The sequence below is a fragment of the Muntiacus reevesi genome, chromosome 9 (genome assembly GCF_963930625.1).
Source record: "Muntiacus reevesi chromosome 9, mMunRee1.1, whole genome shotgun sequence".
Lineage (NCBI taxonomy): Eukaryota > Metazoa > Chordata > Mammalia > Artiodactyla > Cervidae > Muntiacus > Muntiacus reevesi.
This window is the reverse complement of record NC_089257.1, coordinates 7,842,313-7,870,171: the sequence shown is the minus strand read 5'-3', so window position 1 is coordinate 7,870,171 and position 27,859 is coordinate 7,842,313. Positions and strand designations below refer to the sequence as shown.

Here is a 27,859-nt window from a genome sequence, read left to right as displayed (position 1 = left end):
ATTTTTAAAGCCTCTTTATCTCTTATATTAAGAAGCTTGATTCATCTTGAATTTATTTTTGGTATAAGAGTTGAAAAGTGACTGAAATTTTAGTGTTTTCACGATATTTTGAGGTTTTTAAAAATAGTCTCATAATTATGTTTTTGTCATTAATTTGAAACCTGACTATTATATCCCAGCGTTTTTGGGTCCAATTCAAGACAATCTTCTGTTTCAATGATCTCCTTATTCATGTGCAGGTTGGCATAGAATTGCTATGATATGTAACACATTTTGATCTGTGTGGAGACTGGTAGTTCTTTATTCCTATTGTTTTTCAGAAATATGCCTAGATCTTCATAGTTCTATTTCAAAATTATTAAAAAATAAATAATTTGAATATAAATCAGAAAAATAATATAGTTTAGAATGAAAATTAAGTTAAATATATTTAAAAGTGTCTAGTCACTAAACAATTTTCAGGTGTTATTTTCAATGAGATTCATTTTAAGAAGGCCACTTTAGGAAGAGCTTATAAACCTATTGCCGTCACTGGAGGTGTCTTCAGCCAACACGTCACCTGTTGTAGGCTTGGGCAGAGCTCGAGTTTCCTGTCTGTGTTTCTGACACCTAGTGGCTAGCTGTTGTTCTTCAGCTCTGACGCCTAAAATGCTAGCTGACTTTTGCTGTAAGAAAAAAAAAAAAAATCTTCTCTTTTCAGCAAGTTCGGGTCTCTAATGTTTGCTGAGAGTCTACTGGTGCTGAGACCATTCTGCCCACACTGGTTGCCAGTGAGCGCTATGCGGCCGTTTGCAAAACCTGGGCTGTAAAACCACCATGAGCGGCAGGGATGAGGCTTCTTCTTTCAGGCGGCGTGAGCTAGAGGGCTGGACCCGCTGCCACCCAGGCTCTCCTCATGGTGCGGGCGCCTGTCCGTGGCCACAGAGCCGTAGACGCTCATGTGTGACGCAAACCCTGTGTGGAAGCTCGTTTGCGTGCGCAGTCACAGCCTTGACCTCTGCTGCTCCCAGCAGTGGGCTCTTCTGCCTGTGAAATATTTTCCCTTAATGGTCTCCTGTGTGGTCATCTGTGCTCCCCAAAGGCGTACAGGTTGGAGGAGAGACGGCAGTTCCTCTCCATCCGTGTCTCCCACACCATGTGGCCCTCTCAGTCTTTGTACCCTGCTTGTTTGCAGCAAGCAGACCACGGCTGCATTTTATACTTCGAAAACCCCCTTGCTAAATCTCTCAGGCTTGCACGCTCAGAAATTTAGAGGCAAAGAAATGCTACGAGGAAGTTCTGGAAAAAACAAAGTGAGCATGGAAAATAAACATAACAATATAAAACGACTTTGTCTTTTAAATGTAGAAGGAAACATAATTTTATGGTTTGGGGACATAAAATAATACTACTTTCTTTTTTCATTTATTTTTATTAGTTGGAGGCTAATTACTTTACAACATTGTAGTGGGTTTTGCCATACATTGACATGAATCAGCCATGGATTTACACGTATTCCCCATCCCGATCCCCCCTCCCACTTCCCTCTCTACCCGATCCCTCCGGGTCTTCCCAGTGCACCAGGCCCGAGCACTTGTCTCATGCATCCAGCCTGGGCTGGTGATCTGTTTCACTACTTATTAATAGTATGTTTATTTTGAAATGTAGGCACTCAGAGGCAAATTCCAGGTAGAGAATTCTTTACCATTATAAAACTATATTTATATTTAGGTATTGCCCAGTTGTTATTTAAACTTTAATTTGTTGTCAGAATTAGGGTTTGAGAATTCCCTGGCAGTTCAGTGGTCGGGGCTATGTGGTTCCATTGCCAAGGGCCAGGGTTCAGTACCTGGTAAAGGAACTGGGATTCCACAGTCCACATTGTTGTTTTTCACTCACTCAGCCCTTGTCTGACCCTCTGTGGTCCCATGCACTGCCACACAACAAGCTTCCCTGTCCTTCACCATCTCCCGGAGTTTGCTCAAATTCAAGTCCATTGAGTTGGTGATGCCCTCCAACCATCTCATCCTCTGTTGTCCTTTTTCCTCCTGCCTTCAATCTCTCCCAGCATTATGGTCTTTTCCAAGGACCCCTTCCAATTTGGGTCATTTCAGCTCTTCACATCAGCTGGCCAAAGTATTGAAGCTTTAGCTTCAGCATCAGTCCTTCCAGTGAATATTGAGGGTTGATTTCCTTTAGGATTGACAGTTTGGTTTCCTTGCAGTCCAAGGGGCTCTAAAGAGTCTTTTCCAGCAGCGCAGTTGAAAGGCATCAATTTGCTGGTGCTCAGTCTTTTTTATTGTCCAGCTCTCACATCCGTACATGACGACTGGAAAAACCACTGCTTTCTCTGTATGGACTTTGTAGGCAAAGTAATGTCTCTTCTTTTTAACATGCTGTCTAGGTTGGTCATTGTTTTTCTTCCAAAGTGCAAGCATCTTTTTTTTTTTTTTATAAAATAAGTTTATTTATTTATTTTAATTGGAGGCTAGTTACTTTAGAATATATTGTGGTGGTCTTTGCCATACATTGGCATAAGTCAGCCACAGGTGTATGTGGGTCTCCCATCCCAAACGCCCCTCTCACCTCCCTCCCCATCCCATCCCTCTGGGTTGTCCCAGTGCACCAGTTTTAGAGCCCTGTCTCATGCGTGGCACTTGGATTGGAGATCTATTTCACATATGGTAACATACATGCTTCAATGCTGTTCTCGCAAATCATTCCACCTCACCTTCTCCCACAGAGTCCAAGAGTCTGTCTTTATATCTGTGTCTCTTTTGCTGTCTTACTTTAGGGTTGTCATTACCATCTTTCTAAATTCCATCTATATGTGCTAAAATACTATATTGGTGTTTTTCTTCCTGACTTACTTCGCTCTGTATAATGGGTTCCTTGCATCTCATTAGAACTGATTCAAATGCATTCCTTTTAATGGCTGAACAATATTCCATTGTGTATCCGTACCACAACCTCCTTATCCATTTGTCTGCCAATGGACATCTAGGTTGCTTCCATGTCCTGGCTGTTATAAACAGTGCTGTGATGAACATTGGGGTACATGTGTCTTTTTCAATTCTGATTTCCTCAGTGTGTGTGCTCAGCAGCGGGGTTGCTGGGTCATATGGCATTTCTATTTCCAGTTTTTTAAGGAATCTCCACACTGTTCTCCATAGTGTCTGTACTAGTTTGCATTCCCACAAACAGTGTAAGAGGGTTCCCTTTTCTCCACACCCTCTCCAGCATTTATTGTTTGTAGACTTTTGACAGCAGCCATTCTGACCGGTGTGAGATGGTACCTCACTGTGGTTTTGATTTGCTATCCTCTGATAATAAGTGATATTGTGCATCTTTTCATGTGCTTGCTAGCCATTTTTATATCTTCTTTGGAGAAATGTCTATTTAGTTCTTTGGCCCAATTTTGATTAAGTCATTTTTTTTTCTGGTATTGAGATGCATGAGCTGTTTGTATACTTTTGAGATTAATTCTTTGTCCATAGCTTCATTTGCTATTATTTTCTCCTATTCTTAAGGCTGTCTTTTCACCTTGTTTATAGTTTCCTTCATTGTGCAAAAGCTTTTAAGTTTAATTAGGTACCATTTGTTTATTTTTCCCTTTATTTCCATTACTCTGAGAGGTGGGTCATAGAGGATCCTGCAGTGATTTATGTCAGAGACTGTTCTGCCTATGCTTTCCTCTAGGAATTTTAGAGTTTCTGGTCTTACATTTATACCTTTAATCGATTTTGAATTTATTTTTGTGTATAGTGTTAGAAAGTGTTCTAGTTTCATACAAGTGGTTGACCAGTTTTCCCAGCACCACTTGTTAAAGAGATTGTCTTTTCTCCATTGTATATTCTTGCCTCCTTTGTCGAAGATAAGGTGTCCATAGGTGCATGGATTTATCTCTGGGCTTTCTATTCTGTTCCATTGATCTATATTTCTGTCTTTGTGCCAGTACCAACTGTCTTGATGACTGTAGCTTTGTAGTAGAGACTAAAGTCAGGCAGGATGTTGGCAATTGGATCTCTGATTCCTCAGTCTTTTCTAAATACAGATTTTACATCTGGAAGTTCTCAGTTCACATACTGTTGAAGCCTAGCTTGAAGCATTTTGAACATTACTTTACCACAATCCACATGGCACATCCAAAACAAACGCCAACAACAAAACAGACAAACAAACAGAACCTAGTTAACAATATTTAAAAACAAACAAATGAGAGAGCAGTTGTTATTATGTAGTTCTAGGGATTTTGTTTTTAATTTTTGAAATGCAAATGTGTTTATTCATTATTACTCATTACAATTTTTTATTTATGCTGTGACACTGCCACATACATAGATATTCCCTGTAGCTCTGAGAGTAAGCTCTTCCCACTTAGGGTTCATCAGTAACTTTGGTGACTCTTTTGGAAGGTGGAGATGTAGTACAGTTTGTGGTTTGTCAACTGTGTGCTATATATTGACATTGATTTGCAGAGAGGAAAGTGTCACATTATCAAGCCCCTCTTCCCCTTGCATAGCCAGGCAATCTGAGTAGTCCAGAAGAGAACAAAATTGTTCAAAGGTGTTTCAGTTCAGTTCAGTTGGTCAGTTGTGTCTGACTCTTTGCGACCCCATGAATCACAGCACGCCAGGTCTCCCTGTCCATCACCAACTCCCGGAGTCTACTCAAACTCATGTCCATCGAGTCGGTGATGCCATCCAACCACCTCATCCTCTGTCGTCCCCTTCTCCTCCTGCCCCCAATCCCTCCCAACATCAAGGTCTTTTCAAATGTGTCAACTCTTCGATTGAGGTGGCCAAAATATTGGAGTTTCAGCTTCAGCATGCAATGAACATCCAGGACTGATCTCCTTTAGGATGGACTGGTTCAAACTCCTTGAAGTCCAAGGGACTCTCAAGAGTCTTCTCCAACACCACAGTTCAAAAACATCAATTCTTCGGTGCTCAGCTTTCTTCAGCATCCAAATCTCACATCCATACATGACCACTGGGAAAACCATAGCCTTGACTAGACGAACCTTTGTTGGCAAAGTAATGTCTCTGCTTTTTAATGTGCTATCTAGGTTCGTCATAACTTTCCTTCCAAGGAATAAGCGTCTTTTAATTTCATGGCTGCAGTCACCATCTGCAGTGATTGTGGAGCCCCCCAAAATAAAGTCTGACACTGCTTCCACTGTTTCCCCATCTATTTCCCATGAGGTGATGGGATCAGATGTCATGATCTTAGTTTTCTGAATGTTGAGCTTTAAGGTGTTTAGTAGCGTGCATTTAAAATCTAGTTTTGAACTCCAATATAAAGAATTTGGGTTTTAGTTCCTTCTTTCTCCTGCCCTCCTTTTTTCTTCCTTTTTTTCCTTTTAGTTTGCTTTGTTTTCTTCATGCATTCTGAGTACTTAGAGCAATTCCTGGCCCATGGTATGTACTCAACATTTGTTAAACTGTTTACATAAATATTTAGACCGACAAATAGCACTAGTATATTTAAAATAATCAACAAGGCCTACGGTATTACAGAGGGAACTCTATGCAATATTTTGTAATAAATTAATGGGAAAAGAATTTGAAAAAGAATAGACACATGCATATACTGTGTACGATTCAGGACAGCTGTACAGTTAAAACTAACATGTTGTTAATCACTATACTTCAATATAAAATAAAAATTTAAATATAGAGATTTTAATTTGCTAGTTCTGTCGTTGGATTGACATATTTACCTCTTAAACAAACTACGCAAGTGTATCATATTCCATAAAGTTCTGGAGTGTTAGGTCCATGAATCAAGGCAAATTGGGCATGGTCAAGCAGGAGGTGACAAGAGTGAACACTGACATCTTAGGAATCAGTGAACTAAATGGATGAGAACGGACAAATTTAATTAATATGACCATTATATCTACTAATATTGGCAAAAATTCCTTAGAGGAAATGGAGTGGCTCTCATAGTCGTCAAAAGAGTCTGAAATGAACTATTTGAGTGCAATCTCAAAAAAGACAGAATGATCTCAGTTCATTTCCAAGGCAAACCATTCAATATCACAACAATCCAAACCTATGCCCCAACCACTAATGCTGAAGAAGTTGAGGTTGAATGGCTCTATGAAGCCTTACAAGAACTTCTGGAATTAACACCAAAAACAAAAAAACAAACAAAATAAGATTTCTTTTTCATTATAGGGGATTGGAATGCAAAAGTAGGAAGTCAAGAGATACCTGGAGTAACAGTTAAGTTTGATCTTTGAGTACAAAATGAAGCAGGGCAAAGGCCAGCAGAGTTTTGCCAAGAGAACCAATTGGTAATAGCAAACACTCTCTTCAACAATACAAGAGACGACTCTAATATGGACATCACCTGATGGTCAATATGAAAATCAGATTGATTATATTCTTTGCAGCCAACAATGGAAACACTCCATATAGTCAGCAAAAAAAGAGCAGGAGCTGACTGTGGCTCAGATCATGAGCTCCTTATTGCAAAGTTCATACTTAAAATGAAGAAAGTAGGAAATACCACTAGACCATTCAGGTTTGATCTAAGTCAAATTACTTATGATTATACAGTGGAGGTGCAAATATATTCGAGGGATTAGATCTTATAGATAGAGTGTCTGAAGCGGACAGAGCTTTGTAACATTGTCCATGAGGTGGTGACCAAAACTGTCCCTCCCAAAAAGAATGCAACAAAGCAAAATGGTTGTCTGAGGAGGCCTTATAAACAGCTGAGAGAAGAAGGGAAGTGAAAAGCAAAGGAGAAAGGGAAAGATACACCACCTGAATGCAGATTTCTAGAGAACAGCAACAAGAGATAAGAAAGCCTTCTTAAGTGAACAATGCAAAGAAATAGATGAAAACAATAGAGTAGGAGAGACTAGATATTTCTTCTAGAAAATTTGAGATACCAAAGGAATATTGCATGCAAAGACAGGCACAATAAAGGACAGAAACGGTATGGACCTAACAGAAGCAGAAGATTTTAAAACAGGTGACAATATATATATATATATATATATAATATATATATATATATAAAGATTTTCATGACCCAGATAACCATGATGGTCTTGTCACTCACCTAGAAGCAGATATCTGGTGTATGAAGTCAAGTGGGCCTTAGGAAGCTCTACTATGAACAGAGCTGGGAGAAGTCATAAAATTCCAGTTGAGCTACTCCAAATCCTAAAAAATGATGGTATTAAAGTGCTGTATTCAATAAGCCAACAAATTTGGAAAACTCAGCAATGGCCACAGAACTGGAAAAGGTCAGATTTCATTTCAATCCCAAGGAAGGACAATGCCAAAGATGTTCAAGCTACTTTATGATTGCACTCATTTCACCTTCTAGCAAGGTAATGCTCAAAATCCTTCAAGCTAGGCTTCAACAGTATGTGAAACAAGAAATTTCAGAAACACAACATGGATTTAGAAAAGGCTAAAGAACTAGTGATCAAATTGCCTCCATACATCCCATCATAGAAAAGGCAATAAATTCAGGCAAACATCTGCTTCATTGACTACACTATAGCCTTTGATGGTGTAGATCACAGCAAACTATGGAAAATTATTAAAGAGATGGGAATACCAGGCCACCCTACCTGTCTTCTGAGAAAGCTGTTTGCAGGTCAAGAAGCAGCAGTTAGAATTGAACACGAAACAGTGGACTGGCTCCAAACTGGGCAAAGAGTGTGTCAAGACTGTATATTGTCACCCTGCCTTTTAACTTCTATGCAGAGTGGTGTTGTTGCTGTCAGTCACCCAGTCATGTCGGCTCTTTGTGACTCTGTGGGCTGCAGCATGCTAAAGCCTCCCTGTCCCTCACATTCCTTGGAGTTTGCCCAAGTTCATGTTTATTGCATCCGTGATGCCATCCAGCCATCTCATCCTCTGATGTCCATTTCTTCTTCTGCCCTCTATCTTTCCCAGCATCAGGGACTTTCCAATGAGTCGTCTGTTTGCATCAGATGACCAAAATCCTGGAGTTTCGGCTTCAGCATTAGTTCTTCCAGTGAATATTCAGGATTGATCTCCCTTTAAGACTGATTGGTGATCTTCTTCTTGTCCAACAGACTTTCAGGAGTTTTCTCCAGCACCACAGTTTGAAGGCATCAATTCTTTGGCATTCTGCATTCTTTACTGTCCAGCTTTCACAACCATATGTAACCACTGGGAAGACCATAGTCTTGACTATCCAGACCTTTGTTGGCAGAGTAATGTCTTTGTATTTCAACACACTGGATAGGTTTATCATCACTTTCCTGCCAAGAAGCAATCATCTGCCCTCACCATGGCAGCAGTCACCATCTGCAGTGATTTTGAAGCCAAAGAAGAGGAAATCTGTCACTACTTTCCAACTTCTCCCCTTCTATTTGCCATGCAGTAATGGGGCCAGATGCCATGATCTTAGTTTCTTTTAATATTTGGTCTTAAGCCAGCTCTTTCACTCTCCTCCTTCACTCCACAGAGTACATGATGCTAAATGCTGAGCTAGATGACTCGCAAGCTGGAGTCAAGATTGCCAGTAGAAATAACAATCTCAGGTATGCAGATGACACAACCTTAAAGGCAGAAAGTAAAAAGGAATTAAAGAAACTCTTGATGGAGGTGAAAGATGAGAGTGAAAAAGCTGGCTTAAAACTCAACATTCATGAAAAAATAAGATAATGGAATCCAATTCTGTCACTTCCTGGCAATTAAAAGGGGGACAGGTGGAAACAGTGGCAGATTTAATTTTCTTGTGTGCATGTTAATTCACTTCAGTTGTGCCTGACCCTTTTTGACCCCAGGGACTGTAGCCTGCCAGGCTCCTCCATCCATGGGATTCTCCAGGCAAGATTGTCATCATCTCCTCCAGGGGATCTTCCTAACCCAGGGATTGAAACTGCATTTCTTATGTCTCCTGTGTCGGCAGGTGGGTTCTTTACCACTAATTTTCCTTAATTTTCTTGGTCTTCAAAACTGCTGTGGCCTGTGACTGCATCCATAAAAATAAAAGATACTTACTCCTTGGAAGAAAGACAATTACAAACCTAGACAATTTATTTAAAAGCAGAGACATCACTTTGCTGACAAAGGTCTGTATAGTGAAAGCTATGGATTTTCCAGTAGTCATGGACTGTTGTGAGATTGGGACCATAAAGAAGGTTGAGTGTTGAAGAATTGATGCTTTTGAAATGTGGTGTTGGAGAAAACTCCTGAGAAGCCCTCAGACTGCAAGGAGATCAAATCAGTCAATCCTAATGGAAATCCTAAAGGAATATTCAACTCTGAATATTCTTTGGAAGGACTAATGCTGAAGCTGAAGCTCAATACTTTGGTCACTTCATGCAAAGAACCAACTCATTGAAAAAATCTTGATGCTGACAAAGATTGAGGAAAAGAGTAGAAGAGGGCAGTAGAGGATGAGATGATTGGATGGCATCACCAACTCAATGGACATGAGTTTGAACAAACTCCAGGAGATACTGAAAGACAAGGAAGCCTGTCATGCTGCTGTCCATGGGGTCACAAAGAGTTGGACACGACTCAGAGACTGAACCAGAACAATCCTAATCCCATGATATTTGCATATATTTTGGACTATCATGCTACATAGTTTATGTCTGCATCATAAACCTATTAATGAAGTCACCTTAGTTCTTAAATTTATTTTTTAGTTTATGATCAAATATGCATAATAAAATGTACAATTTTAACCATATTAAAGCAGCATTAGGTTAATTCACAATGTTATGCAAGCATTACCATGTCTGTATCCAGAACTTTTCCAGCTTCTCAGACTGAAATTCTGCAATCATCAAACAAAACTTTCCAATTTCAGCCACTGAGCCCTAGGCAAACACGATTCTACTTTCTGTTTATGATTTGCCTTTCTAAGTGTCTCAGTCAAGTGGAATCAAACAATATTTAGATTTTTTGTGACTGATTTTGTCACTTAATGTCATATAATATCATAAAGACACATGCAAAGGTTTATTTCTAGACTCTGTGTTTTACTCCATTAGTCTGTTGTCCATATTTATTCTAACACTAGTGCTGTGATTACTGTAGCTTTGTAGTATGCTTTGCAATCTGGAAGTATGAGACTTCCAACCTTCTTATTTTTCAAAATTCTTTTGACAATTTGGAGTCTTGAGATTCTTATGAATTTTGTCATGAATTATTCTATTTCAGGGAAAAATAGGTTGGAATTTTGACAGGGTTTGTACTAAACCTGTAGATCACTGGAGGTAGCATTAACATCTTAATATTATTAAATATTCTAGCTTATAAATATCTTCCCATATATGTGTGCATTCTGCAATATCTCTGACTAATGTTTTGCTGTTTTTAGTTTATACGACTATTGTTCTATGGTGGTGTTTATTCTTAATTATTTTATTCATTTTGGTGCTGTTGTAAATGGAATTATTTTCTTAATTTCTCCTTGGTTGGTTCATGATCATACGAAAATTCAACATTTACAAAAACTCTCAGCAAGTTTGAAATAGAAGGAAAGTACCTCGACCTAATGAAGTCCATGTATGACAGATCCACAGCTACATCATCCTCACCATTGAAAGATTTAAACCTTCCCCTTAATATCAGAAAGAGGACAAGAGGGCTCATGGTGAGAAAGCTTTTTAAAAACAGTACTGCCATAAAAATTCCTGTGAAAAATTCAGGGCTTTCTATGTAAAGCTACTGTCACCTCCGAAGTGAAATAATTTTATTTATTAATTTTTATTTAGCTTTCCGTCCTGTAACACTCTCTCTAATGGCAGCCACTTCCTCTCCTTTAAATCACAGATTAAATATCCTCTCCTAAGGGAGGACTTCAGTTCGGTTCAGTCGCTCAGTCATGTCCGACTCTTTGTGACCCCATGGACTGCAAGCATGCCAGGCTTCCCTGTCCATCACCAACTCCCAGAGTCTACTCAAACTCAGGCCCATGCGTCGGCGATGCCATCCGTCTCACCCTCTGTCATCCCCTGCTCCTTCCGCCTTCAATATTTCCCAGCATCAGGGTTTTTTCCAATGAGTCGGTTCTTCGCATCAGGTCGCGAAAGTATTGGAGTTTCAGCTTCAGCATCAGTCAAATTCTCCCTCTGTTTTGTCGCAGTACTCTAGTTCTTATATTGCAAGGCATAAATAAGAACACAAGTATTTTATTAAATGTCTCCTTCTTTATTTTTTTATTAAATGTCTCCTTCTTTTTTTTGACTCCTATATAAGAAAATAAGATTCTTGCAAAAAAAATTTTTACATGATTTTCCCCCAGGTTTTGCTAATTGCTGTATCCTTATGCATAGCAAAATTGCAGGCGTGAAAGAGGTGGCTTAACATTTAAAAAATTAATAACTGGATATATAATTAGCTATTAGTTATTTTATTTTAAGGTGTTTAATTCTGTTTTTTATATAACTTTTATATGTCTAAACAAAATTTAACGTGATTAAATTGCATATTAAATAAATGGAAAGAAATTGATGCTATAGCAGGTGGGGAAATACATGACAAGTTCACTGAAGAAAAATGACTGGGTTTATATATTATTCTTGATTGCCTTTATGTATTTATTTATTTTTTTTACTGTTTGAAATTCTTTATTTTTTTCATTTATTTTTATTAGTTGGAGGCTAATTACTTTACAATATTGTAGTGGTTTTTGCCATACATTGACATGAATTAGCCATGGATTTAATGTGTTCCCCATCCCGATCCCCCCTCCCACCTCCCTCTCTATCCCATCCCTCTGGGTCTTCCCAGTGCACCAGCCCTGAGCTCTTGTCTCATGCATCCAACCCGGACTCGTGATCTTTTTCAGCCTTAATAATATACATGTTTCGATGCTGTTCTCTCAGAACACCCCACCCTCGCCTTCTCCCACAGAGTCTAAAAGTCTGTTCTGTACATCTGTGTCTCTTTTTCTGTCTCACATATAGGGTTATTGTTACCATCATTTTAAATTCCATCTGTATGCGTTAGTATACTGTATTGGTCTTTATCTTTCTGGCTTACTTTACTCTGTATAATGGGCTGCACTTTCATCCATCTCATTAGAACTGATCCAAATGCATTCTTTTTAATGGCTGAGTAATATTCCATGGTGTATATGTACCACAGCTTCCTTATCCATTCATCTGCGGATGGGCATCTAGGTTGCTTCCATGTCCTGGCTATTATAAACAGTGCTGCGATAAACATTGGGGTGCACGTGTCTCTTTCAGATCTGGTTTCCTCGGTGTGTATGCCCAGAAGTGGGATTGCTGGGTCATATGGCCGTTCTGTTTCCAGTTTTTTAAGGAATCTCCACACTGTTTTCCATAGCAGCTGTACTAGTTTGCATTCCCACCAACAGTGTAAGAGGGTTCCCTTTTCTCCACACCCTCTCCAGCATTTATTGTTTGTAGACTTTTGAATAGCAGCCATCCTGACTGGCGTGTAATGGTACCTCATTGTGGTTTTGATTTGCATTTCTCTGATAATGAGAAAAATTTGATTGCCTTTAGTCTCAAAAGGATTCTAAATCACTTTTGAGAATGTTGGACCTTTTTTTTCCCCCCATGTTGGACCTTTCTGACATGAATTATGTGACTTGGTGTGTTACATCTTTACATATAGACGACCTTTAAAAACTTTGGGGAAAATCCAAGTGAGCTAATTAAATAACATTTCAGTTCCAAAACTCAATAATAATTGCAGCTGGAAGGGATAAAATATCCCGTGATCTTCACTCCTAAGAAGAAGATGATAATCGCTTAGTAACTGGCATTGATTTTTCCAAAAGTTTGTAAGTATGACTTAAAAAAAATTCATGGCAATATCTTTCAAAATCTTAGATTAACTAATCTGACCATGTTAACATGACAGAGTGAGAAGGGCTAAATAGCCAAAGGCTATTTTTCTTTTTCAAGTTAGTAGAAAGAAATTACTTGTGAAAAATCTCCCTGGGAAATGGCTACTTGATATCTTCTATGTATATATAGGATTTCTTGGTCATTTTGATAAATTTCCTAACATGATAAACTTTTGTTTTTCTGTATGTACCTTATTTGAAATTCCTTTCAAATAATCTACAGTGCACGTAAAAATGACTTGAATAATTATAAAACTCCATGAAGAAAATGTAAAGTCAAATGAAATAAAATATATTCTCAAATAATAAGGCAACCTTTTGCCATCTGTCATTACACTGGATGAAAAATAATTCCTAGTGTATATGTGTAACTTAAAGTCATCATTCAGATTTTGAACAAGTCTCCAAAGGTAAGACTACTGGTCAGTCGTGGGAACCAGAATCATAAGTGTGGGACTTTCTTTGTTGTATAAGAAGCTATATTACTTTGAAATCAATCAAACTTAGGTTCAATTCTAGATATACCACTTAAAATTTGTTATTTGAGGAAAATGAAAGAGATATTCTGAGTATTAGTTTCTTCCATTATAAAATAGGAATTCCAGTTCTTGTTACTCTAAATATTTAATGTGATACATTAAATTATGAGTGTGTGATTGCAGTATAAGGTTAAGACTTTTCAGCAGCAGGATCATATCATTAGAATAAAATTTGAAAGGACAATTTGGGTTGCTTTGGGAGAACCAGGTTTTGGAGGCCAGAATAAACATGGAGAGGTTTGGCAGGAGGCTACTGCAGTAGACCAGGAAGAAAGTAAGAAATAGGATATGATCAAACTTGTGATATATTTTGGAAGTAGAGGAAAGAGGAATTAAAGTTTTATGAGACTATCAGTGAGTGAAGAGCACTGAATTTTTTTTTGTCTGAATAAGAGCATGGAAAATAATAGGATTTAATAGATAAATATGGAACACCTGTTTAAGTTTTGTATAGGAAATGTTTATAGTAGAACTTTTAAAAGTTGGTTTTATAAATACTACACTGTCATTAAATTGTATGTCAGAATTAGATATGTTGCATATATGCGTTTGAAAATTAGAGAAGAATTAGGGACTGATACAAAATGAGACTGTAGCATGTATTGGTCAGGAGAAGGGAAATATCCAACCAAAGACCTAAGAAGTGTCAGTGAGGTTTGAGACAATTCAGGACAAGGATCTTCTGTTCACAGTTTGATCTACCTACACTGAAAAATCCCATGGACACGGGAGCCTGGCGGGCTACAGTCTATGGGTTGCAAAGAGCAGGACACGACTGAGCGACTAGACAGAGAGGGGACAAGGATCTTCTATTCACTGTTTGACCTCCCTACACTGATTATGTAAATTACCTTAACTGGGTTTCATTTACTATGCTTTCTGACTCTGTAAATGATGCACCTTTTTATGGAGTTCTCTTTCCATCATTTTTATTTTTTCAATTTTTCTTTTTAATCTCAGCCAAAGCATTTCTTCCTCCAGGAAACCTTCTTTGATTATAGTTTGTAATACTCCTATACTGTGAACCTAAGCACTGTGTAAATATGCATTTTAAAGAAGCAGTCTCTCAGCCGTGTCCAACTCTCTGACTGCTTGGACTATAGTTCACCAGGCTCCTCACTCCATGGAATTTTCCAGGCAAGAATAATAAAGTGGGTTGCCCTTTCTGCCTGCAATGGATCTTAACAACCCAGGAATCAAACCTGGGTCTCCTGCATTGTGGGCAGATTCTTTACCATTTGAGCACCAGAGAAGCCAAATATTAGTGTCACTTATAACTTGGATTTGGAATTGCCTAATCCCTAGTTATGTACCATATCATTGAGGGAAAGAAACTACCTTATTCAACTTGGTAATCAAATGGCCATGACATATTAGACACAAATAGATGTTCTATATACATCCCTCTAATGAATGGGTAAATAAACAATTATACATGGAAGTGTTTTCCCCTTCAAGTGAAGTGTTTTTTTTTTTTTCCCCCCAGTTTAAGTGTGTTTTTGTTTTTCCCTTGTCTTTTAGATCAACTGCTTCTAATACCTGAACTCAGCTTCTGTCCAGACTGGATGGAACCAAGGAACAATGTGACTCACTTTGTCCTCCTGGGCCTCACTCAGAATCCAAAGGAACAGAAAGTCCTTTCTGTTATGTTCTTCTTCTTCTATATTTTGACCCTGGTAGGCAACCTGCTCATTGTCATGACTATAACTGTCAGTAAGACCCTGAACTCACCAATGTACTTTTTTCTTGCTAACTTATCTTTTATGGATGTCACTTATTCTTCTTGTATTACCCCTAGAATGATTTCAGACTTGTTCTTAGGGGAAAAAAATCATATCATTTGAATCTTGCATGACCCAACTGTTTACAGAGCACTTCTTTGGTGCATCAGAGATTGTGCTTCTGCTGGTGATGGCCTATGACCGCTATGTGGCCATCTGTAAGCCCTTGCATTATCTGGTGATCATGAGGCAGAGGGTGTGTGTTGCGCTGCTGGTGGTGTCTTGGGTTGGAGGTTTTCTGCACTCAGTGATTCAACTCAGCACTGTTTATGGGCTCCCATTCTGTGGCCCCAATGTCATTGATCACTTCATCTGTGACATGTTCGCTCTACTGAAACTCGTCTGTACTGACACCTATATCATCGGCATCTTAGTGTTGGCCAATGGAGGACTGATCTGCACTGCTGTGTTTCTGCTCCTACTCATCTCCTACGGAGTCATCCTGCACTCTCTGAAGAACCTGAGTCAGGAATGGAGGCAGAAAGCCCTCCAGACCTGTGTTTCCCACATCACTGTGGTTGTCTGCTTCTTTGTTCCCTCCATATTTGTAAATGCAAGACCTGCTAAGACCTTTCCCATTGACAAATCATTGAGTTGTTTTATACAGTCATCAGTCCCATGCTGAACCCATTAACCTACAGTCTAAGAAATTCTGAGTTAAGTAATTCCATGAAGAAGGTCTGGAGAAGGAACATCATAGCTCATTTTAACTAAGTGCATCAGTTACTATGAAAGGAGTCATTTGACATCAGCGGCCATTTCCTTTGAATGCAAAAGTCATTTTGTGTTTAGTCCCTCAGTTGTGTCCAACTCTCTGCGACCCCGTGAACTGTAGCCCGCTAGGCTTCTCTGTCCATGGGATTCTCCAGAGAAGAACACTAGAGTGGGCTGCCATGTCCTCCTCCAGGGGGTCTTCCCAACCCATGGATCAAACCCAGGTCCCCCACATTGCTGGCGGATTCTTTACCATCTGAGCCACCAGTGAAGGCATTTTGCAGTTTGATTCTTGTTTCTCTTTCTTCAACTAGTTTATGATAATTATAATTAAAGATTACAACTGTACAACTCTGCTATTAATAACAGCTTTTCTCCCTATTAGAATGTAAAGTTTATAATTACTTGTTCATCTCTGTACCTAGAATGATATAATGCCTGCATAGCAAAGAGCCACCTGGGAAGCCCAACCATTTATGGATATATATTTTTTACTCTTTTTCATGAAAGAAAAAGTAAAAATGATGCTGCAGTTCATGGGGTAGCAAAGAGTTGGACAGGACTTACAGACTGAAAGCAACAACAACTCTTTTTCAGGACAGATCCATTTTTATTTAGATTTTTATCATGTAAATGAACTTTTAATTTATATAATTTAAAGTATTAAAGTCTATATATATTGCCTTCTGTACTATATTTCAGTTGCATTATACACAAAATTTTTAACTTAATGCTTTTCCTGTTTACAAGAAAATTTGAAGTAAAACAGGTATTAATAAACCACAGTGATGGAAACCAAACAATATGGTATGAAGTGTCAAATGAATTTGCTATTTTTTTTTCTCAGCATTTTCCAGCCCTAGTTGTTGGCCCTAAATCTGTTTCTTTTCATCTGGTAATAATCTTTGCAAATGCAAATGTAATTAACATACATGTATTTTTTTCTTTCTATATATGTAACACTTGCTTTTACTATTCAACGTCTTGAAAATGTTTCCATATCAGTCCATATATTTCATACATGCACGCTCAGTTGCTTGTAGTTTCTGACTGTTTGAGTTATCGTGGATTGTAGACTGCCAGGTCCCTCTGTCCATGGAATTTCCCAGGCAAGAGTTTTGGAGTGGGCTGCCATTTCCTACTCCCGGTGATCTTCCCAATCCAGAATCAAACTTGTGTCTTCTGCATCTCCTGCATTTAGCAATGTGCCACCTAGGAAGCCCAAGTCCAAATATATATATATATATATATCTTATTTAACATATATATATATATCTTAATTTTCTTATGGTACAAAGTTCTCCTTATAAATTTATACAAAAATTAACATGCACATTTCTCTTCATGTGGTTGCTAAATGTTTTTATAACAAATAATATTCCAATAAATACAAGCTTTATATATGTGAAAGTATGAGTTCATAGGCATAGGATTGTTCCTATGATATTTGAACCAATGATCAGGTAATATATGAATTTAAGATGTTGATATTGATAGCGCTTGCCAAACTACCATACTTGAGGTTGTTTAAATAGTTACAGTCTTGTCCACTCTATGAGAATTCTTTTGTCCACATCTCAATGACCAGTACCTGGTAAGTATTTATGACATTTGATTAAAGTAACTCATACTTTACCCACAACCCTTTTGATATAATTGAATTTGATTATCTTTCCATATGTTTATTTTTATTTGTATTATTTTTGTGTGAATTTATGTGTATATAAATATACAGAATTATATACATATATTCATTCAAATTTTATCTATTTCACTCAATGGTTAATCTTTTCCATACTAAATTTTATGAAATATTTATATACTAAAGAAACGATCACTTTTACCACTGCGTGTATAGTTAATATTTTCTGGTTATATGTTTTTAAGTTTTTAAACTCTGTAGAATGCTTTTTGCATGTAATTGTTTTACATTTGGTATTCAATTTTTAACATTTTTTTACCTTGCTTAGAAAGATTTTCGCCATTCCACTTCTGTCAAATATTCTTAAATTTTTTTTCAGAGTTTAATTTTAAAAGCATTTTTATATCTTAGGTTAAAAATTTTGATTCTTCTCAAATTTATTTTGGTTTAGGAGTTAAATGGGGATTGAAATTTTGGTGGTTTCTCTATATTTTTCGGTTTGTAAAAAATAGTTGCATGATTATCTTTTGGCCATTAATTTGAAATCATGATTATTATATCCTGAAATCCCAACGAATTTGGATCCAGCTTGACACTCTTCTGCTTCACTAATCTCTCTATTCATGTGCAGGCTGACACATAATCGCCATAATATGTAAGATATCTTGATCTGTGAGGAGACTCGCAGTCTCTCATTCCTGTTGTTTCTCACAAATATGTCTATACTTACATATTTCTATTTCAAAATTATTAAAAATTAATGATAAATTTAATGTAATTAAAATAAATGATGTAGTTTAAAACTAAAATTAAAATTAAGTTAAAAGAAATTTAAATGAGGTCGGACTTCCTTGGTGGCTCAGATGTTAAAATGTCTGCTTGCAATGCGGGAGACCTGGGTTCGATCCCTGTGTCGGGAAGTTCCCCTGGAGAAGGGAATGGCAAATCACTTCAGTGTTCTTGCCTGGAAAACCCCATGGACAGAGGAGCCTAGCGGGCTGCAGTCCGTGATACCCCAAGAGTCAGACACGACTGAGCAGCTGAATCACCACATATTTAACACAGATTATGACAAGTCCTACTGTGTAGCACAGGGACCTCTACTCAATATTTTGTAATAAACTAAATGGAAAAGAAATTGAGAGAGAGTAGTCACATGCGTGTGCATAACCCAGTCACTGCTGTAGACCGCAAGCCAGCACGTTGCTAACCCTGGACTCTGACAGGGCTTCCGGCTGGCTCTGTGGGAGAGAACCCGCCCGCCATGCAAGAGCTGCAGGAGAGGCGGGCTGGATCCCCGGATGGGGCAGATCCCATGGAGGAGGGCACGCATCCCAATCCAGTATCCTCGTCAGGAGCATCCCACGGACAGAGGAGTCAGCGGGCTGCAGTCCACAGGTTTACAAAGAGTGGGACATGACTGAAGCCACCGAGCACGCAAGCATGCATGCTCCAAATTAAAATAAAAATTTAAAAGTAACAATTTTACTTCAGTAGTTTTGTCACTGTATTGACATATGTACCTCTTAAATTCCCCAGATGTATCTGAAGCCAATGATATTTGCCTTTACTTTGGGCTATCATGCTATATACTCTATGTTCATATCATAAATCAACTAATGAGGTCATCTTAGTTCTTAAATTTACTTGTTAAATTATGGCTAAATATCCATAATAAATTCATAACTTTCATCATTTTAAAGTGGTGTTAATTCTCATTATTATGCAATTATTACTGCTGTCTATATCCAGAACTTTTCCAACTTCTCAAACTGAAATTCCAAAACCATTAAAGAAAATTCTCCATTTTCCCTCACTGACTTGTGGGCAGCCACCATTCTACTTTTGGTCGATGATTTGATGAAGTGTCTCAGTTATGTGGAATCATACAATATTTGTTTTCTTGTGACTGCCTTTTTTTCACTTAATGTCATATTATATTCTTTTTCCATGAAATACTCCTGGTGATTGAAAAGTATCTGGGATAAATACAAAAGCTTATTTCTAAACTCTTTTTACTGCATTATTCTGTTGTCCATCTTTACCCCAATACTAGTGCTGTGGTTACTGTAGCTTTGTAATATGTTTTAGAATCAGGAATTATGAGACCTCCAACTTTCCTCCTTTTCAAAACTGTTTTGGCAATTTTGAAGTCCTTAATATTCCATATGAATTTTATCATGAATTTTTTACTTCTGCAAAAAACATTTTTGAGTTTTGATAGAGAATGTCCTGAATCTTTAGATCACTTGAAGTAATATTAACATCTAAATACTATTAAATATTCTAATTCTTAAATGTTTTCCTGTATATGTGTGTGTTCTAGAAATACTTTAACATTTTGTGATTTTCAGTTTACAAGACTTTTGCCTCATTGGTTAAGTTTGCTGTTAATATTTTGTTCTTTTTGGTGATTTTTAACTGAAATTATTTTCTTAATTTTTCCTTGGTTTGATTACAACCATATAAAAATTATACATCTTTTCATAAGCAACTCTTAGCAAGTTGGAAATAAAAGGGATGTCAGTTTAGTCCAGTTCAGTTGCTCAGTCATGTCCTACTCTTTGTCATCCCATGAATCGCAGCACGCCAGGCCTCCCTGTCCATCACCAACTCCCAGAGATTACTCAAACTCATGTCCATCGTATCAGTGATGCCATCCAGACATCTTATCCTCTATCATCCCCTTCTCCTCCTGCCCTCAATCTTTCCCACCATCAAGGTCTTCTCCAATGAGTCAGTTATTCACATCAGGTGGCCAAAGTATTGGGGTTTCAGTTTCAACATCAGTCTTTCCAATGAACACTCAGGACTGGTCTCCTTTGGGATGGACTGATTGGATTTCCTTGAAGTTCAAGGGACTCTGAAGAGTCTTCTCCAACACCACAGTTCAAAAGCCTCAATTCTTCAGCACTCAGCTTTCTTTATAGTCCAACTCTCACATCCATACATGACCACTGGAAAAACCATAGCTTTGACCAGATGGACCTTTGTTGGCCAAGTAATGTCTCTGCTTTTTAATATGCTGTGTAGGTTGGTCATAGCTTTTCTTCCAAGGAGTAAGCGTCTTTTAATTTCATGGCTGTAATCACCATCTACAGTGATTTTGGAGCCTAAAAAACTAAAGCCTGTCACTATTTCCACTGTTTATCCATCTATTTGCCATGGAGTGATGGGACCAGATGCTTAGTTTTCTGAATGTTGAGTTTTAAGTCAATTTTTTCACTCTCCTCTTTCACTTTCATCAAGAGGCTCCTTAGTTCTTCTTCTCTTTCTGCCATAAGAATGGTATCATTTGTGTATCTGAGGTTATTGATATTTCTCCCGGCAATCTTGATTCCAGCTTGTGCTTCATCCAGCCCAGCATTTCTCATGATGTACTCTGCATATAAGTTAAATAAGCAGGGTGACAACATACAGCCTTGACATACTCCTTTTCCTATTTGGAACCAGTCTGCTGTTCCATGTCCAGTTCTAACTGTCGCTTCCTGACCTGCATACAGGTTTCTCAAGAGGCAGGTCAGGTGGTCTGGTATTCCCATCTCTTTCAGAATTTTCCACAGATTTTGTGATCCACAAGTCAAAGGCTTTGGCATAGTCAATAAAACATAGATAGATGTTTTTCTGGAACTCTCTTGCTTTTCTGATCAGCCAGCAGATGTCAGCAATTTGCTCTCTTGTAGGTCTACCCTTTCTAAAACCAGCTTGAATATCTGGAAGTTTATGGTTCACATATCACTGAAGCCTGGCTTGGAGAATTTTGAGCCTTACTTTACTAGCACGTGAGACGAGTGCAATTGTGCGGTAGTTTGAGCATTCTTTGGCATTGCCTTTCTTTGGAATTGGAATGAAAACTGAGCTTTTCCAGTTCTGTGGCCACTCCTGAGTATTCCAAATTTTCTGGCATCTTGAGTGCAAGACTTTCACAGCATCCTCTTTTAGGATTTGAAATAGCTCAACTGGAATTCCATCACCAGCACCAGCTTTGTTTGTAGTGATGCTTCCTAAGGCCCACTTGACTTCACATTCTGGGAAATCTGGCTCTAGGTGAGTGATCATGCCATCATGATTATTTGGGTCATGAAGATCTTTTCTGTACAGTTCTTCTGTGTATTCTTGCCACCTCTTCTTAATATTTTCTGCTTCTCTTAGGTCCATACCATTTCTGTCCTTTATTGTGCCCATCTTTGTATATATACCAAGATGCCCTTGGTATCTCTAATTTTCTTGAAGAGATCTCTAGTCTTTCACATTCTATTGTTCTCCTCTATTTCTTTGCACTGATCACTGAGGAAGGCTTTCTTATCTCTCCTTGCTATTCTTTGGAACTCTGCATTCAAATAGGATTATTTTTCATTTTCTCCTTTGCTTTTTGCTTTGCTTCTTTTCACAGCTATTCTTTTTTTTTCCCCATTAATTTTTTATTAGTTGGAGGATAATTACTTACAATATTGTAGTGGTTTTTGCCATACATTGACATGAATCAGCCATGGATTTACATGTATTCCCCATCCCGATCCCCCCTCTCACCTCCCTCTCTACCTGATCCCTCTGGGTCTTCCCAGTGCATCAGCCCCGAGCACTTGTCTCATGCATCCAACCTGGGCTGGTGATCTGTTTCACCCTTGATAATATACTTGTTTGAATGCTATTCTTTCAGATCATCCCACCCTCGCCTTCTCCCATAGAGTCCAAAAGTCTGTTGTGTACTTCTGTGTCTCTTTTTCTGTTTTGCATATAGGGTTATCATTACCATCTTTTTAAATTCCATATATATGTGTTAGTTTACTGTATTGATCTTTATCTTTCTGGCTTACTTCACTCTGTATAATGGGCTCCAGTTTCATCCATCTCATTAGAACTGATTCAAATATATTCTTTTTAATGGCTGAGTAATATTCCATGGTATATATGTACCAGAGCTTCAAAATATACAAGCAACTTTTGCAGCTCAATTCCTGAAAAATAAATGACCCAATCATAAAATGGGCCAAAGAACTAAACAGACATTTCTCCAAAGAAGACATACAGATGGCTAACAAACACATGAAAAGATGCTCAACATCACTCATTATCAGAGAAATGCAAATCAAAACCACAATGAGGTACCATTACACGCCAGTCAGGATGGCTGCTATCCAAAAGTCTACAAGCAATAAATGCTGGAGAGGGTGTGGAGAAAAGGGAACCCTCTCACACTGTTGGTGGGAATGCAAACTAGTACAGCCACTATGGAGAACAGTGTGAAGATTTCTTAAAAAACTGGAAATAGAACTGCCATATGACCCAGCAATCCCACTCCTAGGCATACACACCGAGGAAACCAGATCTGAAAGAGACACGTGCACCCCAATGTTCATCGCAGCACTGTTTATAATAGCCAGGGCATGGAGGCAACCTAGATGCCTATCAGCAGACGAGTGGATAAGGAAGCTGTGGTACATATTCACGGCTCTTCATAAGGCCTCCTCAGACAGCCATTTTGCTTTTTTGCATTTCTTTTTCTTGTGGATGCTCTTTATCCCTGTCTCCTGTATAAAGTCATGAGAAGGAATGTACCTTGACATGATAAAGTCCACATGTGACAAACCCATTGCTAACATCTTCCTCCACATTAAAGCTTTAAAGCTTCCACATTAAAATCTGGGAGAAGACAAACAGTCACAGCCTCCCAAGTCCTTTGTAACATCATGCTGACATAAAAATTCCTGTGGAAACCTTAGATGTTCCTAAGCAGAACTCCTGTTTTCTGAAGTGAGATAATTTTGTTATTAATTTTTATTTAGTTTTGCTTTCTGTAACAGTGCTTCTAATGGTTGCCATTTCCTTTCCTTTTAAATCTCAGTTTAAGCATCCTTTTTTAAGAAAGATCTTCTCTGATTGCATTACCCACAGTAGAATTCTTCCTCTTATTTTCTATCCAGTACTCTATTTCTTATATTGCACACCATGAATACAACTACAATTAACATCTCCTTCTTTATTGTCTAACTTTATTATGAGAAAATAATAAAGGAATGCAGGAAAAAGAAGGTTTTACCTGATTTTAGCCCAGTTTTATTAATTGCTGTGTCCTTACTTATAGTACAGTTGCTGGCATTACAGAGGTGCCCTACTTTTTAAAAAAAAATTACTGATTGTTGAAATTATTAGCTTTAATATATTTAATATTAAATAAAATATGTTTAATAAATTTAATGTTTAATTAATAAAATATATTTAATAATAATTAAATTTAATTTAATTAAAAAGGCTAATTTAATTAGCTTTAATAATATTTTGATATGATTTTCAAATTTGTACCAAATTTTATGGTGACTAAACTGAGTATTAAATATAAGTAAAGAAAATCTTGCTATTGCAGGTGGGGAAATACACAACAAGTAAGTTCACTGAAGCAAAATGACTGGGTTGACATTTTATTCTTGATTGGCACCAGTCTGATAGAGATCTAAAATACTATTTTTTCCCCCCATATTGTACTTTTCTGACATGAATTATGTGATTTGGCCTATTAATATCTTTACATATAGATGTTCTTTAATAACTTTGTGGAAAATCCCACTGAATTAATTAAGCAAGAATCAGTCTTGGACACATTCCAAATCTAAGATTCAATAATAATTGCATCTGAAAGGGATGGGGTGTTTCATCATCATCATTCTTAAGCTGAAGAAAATGCTTCCCACTTAGTAACTGGCATCAACTCTTCAGGAGGTCCTTTCTTAGACTTAAAAAATACAGTCTAGACATATCAATGGGACAGAGTGAGAAGGGCTAAACAATCAAATGCTAGTGTTCTTTTTAATGTTATTAAGAAAGAGGTTGCTTATGAAAAATTTCCCTGGGAAATGACTAGTTGCTATCTTCCTATGTTTATATAGGATTTGTTGGACTTTCTGATAAATTTCCTAATGTGATAAACCTTTGTTTTTCTGTGTACACCATGGAATTCTTTTCAAACAATCTACACCTCATATAAAAATGACCTTCTGAATAATGAGAAGAATCCATTTAGAAAATGAACAGTCAAATGACATAATTTTATCCTCAAGTAATAAGGCATCCTTAGCCCTATACTGTCATACTGGATGAAAGAATTCCAGGGCTTACTTTGAGTTAAACCTCATTCTTCAGATTGTGGACAAGCCTCCACAAGGTAAGACTAATGGAGAATACTGGGAGACAGCCTAACAATTGAGTGACTTTATTTATTACGGAAGAAGTTAGTTCACTTTGAAATAAATGAAACAGGTGCAGGTGCAGCACGTAGACACATGTGACTTTGGGGACGAGAAGCGGACGCTCTCAGCCTCGGTGTTTGCAGTTATGGGGCAGGGGTTACAGTCTATGTCACTCTGAATGTTAGATGTGATGCATTAAACTATGACTACGTGATTGGGGTATACCGCAATGCTTATGGGACAGGGGTTACAGTCTGTGTTACTGTGAATGTTAGATGTGATGAATTAAACTACGACTGCGTGATTGGAGTATACCGCAATACTTTTGAGCAGCAGAGTGATATCTTCAGAGTAAGACTGAAAAGGACAATTTGGGCTGCTTCAGGAGAACCAATTTTGGAGGCCAGAATAAACATGCAGAGACTTGGTAGGAGGCTATCACAGTGGAGCAGAAATTAAAAAAAAAAAAAAGCATAGCAGAAAAAAATTAGAAGGGATTGCAATTTGTGATATGTTTTGAAAGTAGTGTCAATAGGATTTAATTTTTATGAGAGTGAAAAATAAGTGAAGAGCACTGAAATTTTTTATCTGAACAATAACATGGAAAATTATACCATTTAGCAAGATAAATAGGTAATGATTCTTTAAATTTTGTATAGGAAATGCCTACGTTTATTGTGGAAAATAAAAAAGCTTGTTTTATAAATATTAGTTCAGTTCAGTTCAGACTCTGTAACCCCAAGAACCGCAGCATGCCAGGCCTCCCTGTCCATCACCAACTCCCGGAGTTTACAAATATTAAATTGCGTTCAATTGGATGTCCACAATTAGAGATATATAATTGGAAAATTAGGGGAAACACAGGGTCTTGAGACACAAAATTAGACTGTTGCAGTGTTTATTGATCAGGAAAAGGGAAACATTCACTTAAAGACCTAAGAAGTATCAGTGAGGTCTGGGACAATTCAGGACAGAAACCTTTTCATGATTTGATCTACTCACATTGATCATGCAAATTACCTTGAGTGAGTCTCACTTTTACACTTTGTGACTTCACTGAAGTCCATTTCTGTCCTTTCTTGGTAATTCACTTAAAAAAAAATTCAGCTGAAGCATTAATTCTTCTGGAAATTCTTCTCTGATTCTCTTTTGATTGATATATTCCTGTAATGTGACTCTTAACTCCTGTGAATATCCTTATAACTTGATGCATGGGTCTGGAATTATCTGATCCCTAGTCGTGTGTTATATCACGAGGGCAAGGAACTCTGCGTTATTCAACTTGGCAATTAGAATGTCAATAACACATTGGATATGAAAAGATTCTCCACACACATTCTTTTAATTGAATTTGTAACGAAGGATGAACATTGTAATTCATTGAAAAACTTACCCGTTGTTCTGTAGGCTCACTGCCTCTAACACGTGAACACGGCACCTACACAGACTAGATGGAACCGAGGAGCAATGTGACTTACTTCATCCTCTCGGGCCTCACACAGAACCCGAAGGAGCAGAAAGTCCTCTTTGTTCTGTTCTTGTTCTTCTACGTCTTCACTGTAGTGGGCAACCTGCTCATCGTTGCGACTGTAGCTGTCAGTAAGACCCTGAACTCACCGATGTACTTTTTTCTTGCTAGTTTATCATTTATAGATCTAGTTTGTTCCTCTTCTGCTTCCCCCAGACTGATTTCAGACTTGTTCTTTGGGGAGAATACCATTTCCTTTGAATCCTGTATGACCCAGCTGTTTACAGAGCACTTTTTAGGTGGATCTGAGATATCCCTTCTGCTGGTGATGGCCTATGACCGCTACGTGGCCATCTGTAAGCCCTTGCATTATCTGGTGATCATGAGGCAGAGGGTGTGTGTTGCGCTGCTGCTGGCGTCCTGTGTTGGAGGTTTTCTGCACTCAGTTATCCAAGTTGGCACTGTTTATGGGCTCCCGTTCTGTGGCCCCAATGTCATTGACCACTTTATGTGTGACATGTTCCCCTTGTTGAAACTCGTCTGTACCGACATCTTTGTCATCGGCATTTTAGAGGTGGCCAATGGAGGACTGATGTGCACTCTTGTGTTTCTGCTCTTACTCGTGTCCTACGGAGTCATCCTGCGCTCTCTGAAGAACCTGAGTCAGGAAGGGAGGCGGAAAGCCCTCCAGACCTGTGGCTCCCACATCACCGTGGTTGTCTGCTTCTTTGTTCCCTGTATTTTCATGTATGCAAGACCTGCTAAGACCTTCCCCATTGACAAATCACTGAGTGTGTTTTATACAGTCATAAGCCCCATGCTGAACCCATTAATCTATAGTCTAAGAAGTTCTGAGATCATGAATGCTATAAAGAAGCTCTGGACAAAAAAAGTGAGATCAAGTAGCAAATAAGTGCATTGTGCTTTACAGAGAAAATAGTTTAACACTAGGAATTCACTTCAAATACCAAAGTCTATTGTTGTGATGAAAACTTTTCTTCTCTCTGAAGAATTTTTCATGAGTTTTATTAAAGAATAGAATATTTGTTTATGTTATTAATAGTAGTTACCCTCCTTGAATGCAAACATCAATGTCTAGTTTATCACTGCAACTGGAAAGTTAAAATGGATTTAAAATAGAGTCAATAAGTCATATGTAATGTGTTGGTCAGAATTACAAAAATAATTAACTAATATGCATTACTTTTATTACTTCTCATTTTTTGTAACCAGATTCTTACCTTTTATTCTCACTTTTTATTGTACTAATTAAAATATTTTATACTATATATTCTATCATCTTCATTCACTTTTATTTGTTACATATGAAAATTTAGTGTAACAGTTTCCTTTATGTAGGAAATTGAAAGTATGATGGATAATAGTAAATGTTTAAAAATAGAATCCCTACAGAAATAGAATCATGTAAAATGTACCTCCTGTCCAACCAATATCAGAGTTTCCCAGTTTTTCCAGATGCAGCCACTATACTCTTTCTAAGATTACTCAAATAATAATTTTTGCAAAAGAAACATATTTTCACCTGTGTTTGCCTGTATATCTCTGTGTATAAATTTGCATTTTGCAGCTCAGATTTCTTAAGATCTTTCCATACAGTCTACAAAGATCTAACTCATTCTAGTTTTCTCATACTGCTCAGCTTCTTTAAAAGTCTCTAAAATTTAGGTATCCAGTTTTCTTCAAGTTCGTTCTCT

At 37.8% G+C, this 27,859-nt stretch overlaps 1 protein-coding gene and 1 pseudogene across 1 annotated transcript; both read left to right on the top strand.

The window, feature by feature from the left end:
* Positions 1 to 1,046: 1,046 nt before the first annotated feature.
* On the top strand, positions 1,047 to 26,127 carry LOC136175449 (putative olfactory receptor 4A4; annotated as a pseudogene).
* Positions 26,128 to 27,057, top strand: LOC136175448 (olfactory receptor 4A47-like). The gene has a single exon (XM_065945740.1). It carries the CDS (start codon positions 26,128 to 26,130, stop codon positions 27,055 to 27,057), a length of 930 nt encoding a protein of 309 aa, XP_065801812.1.
* Positions 27,058 to 27,859: the final 802 nt, after the last annotated feature.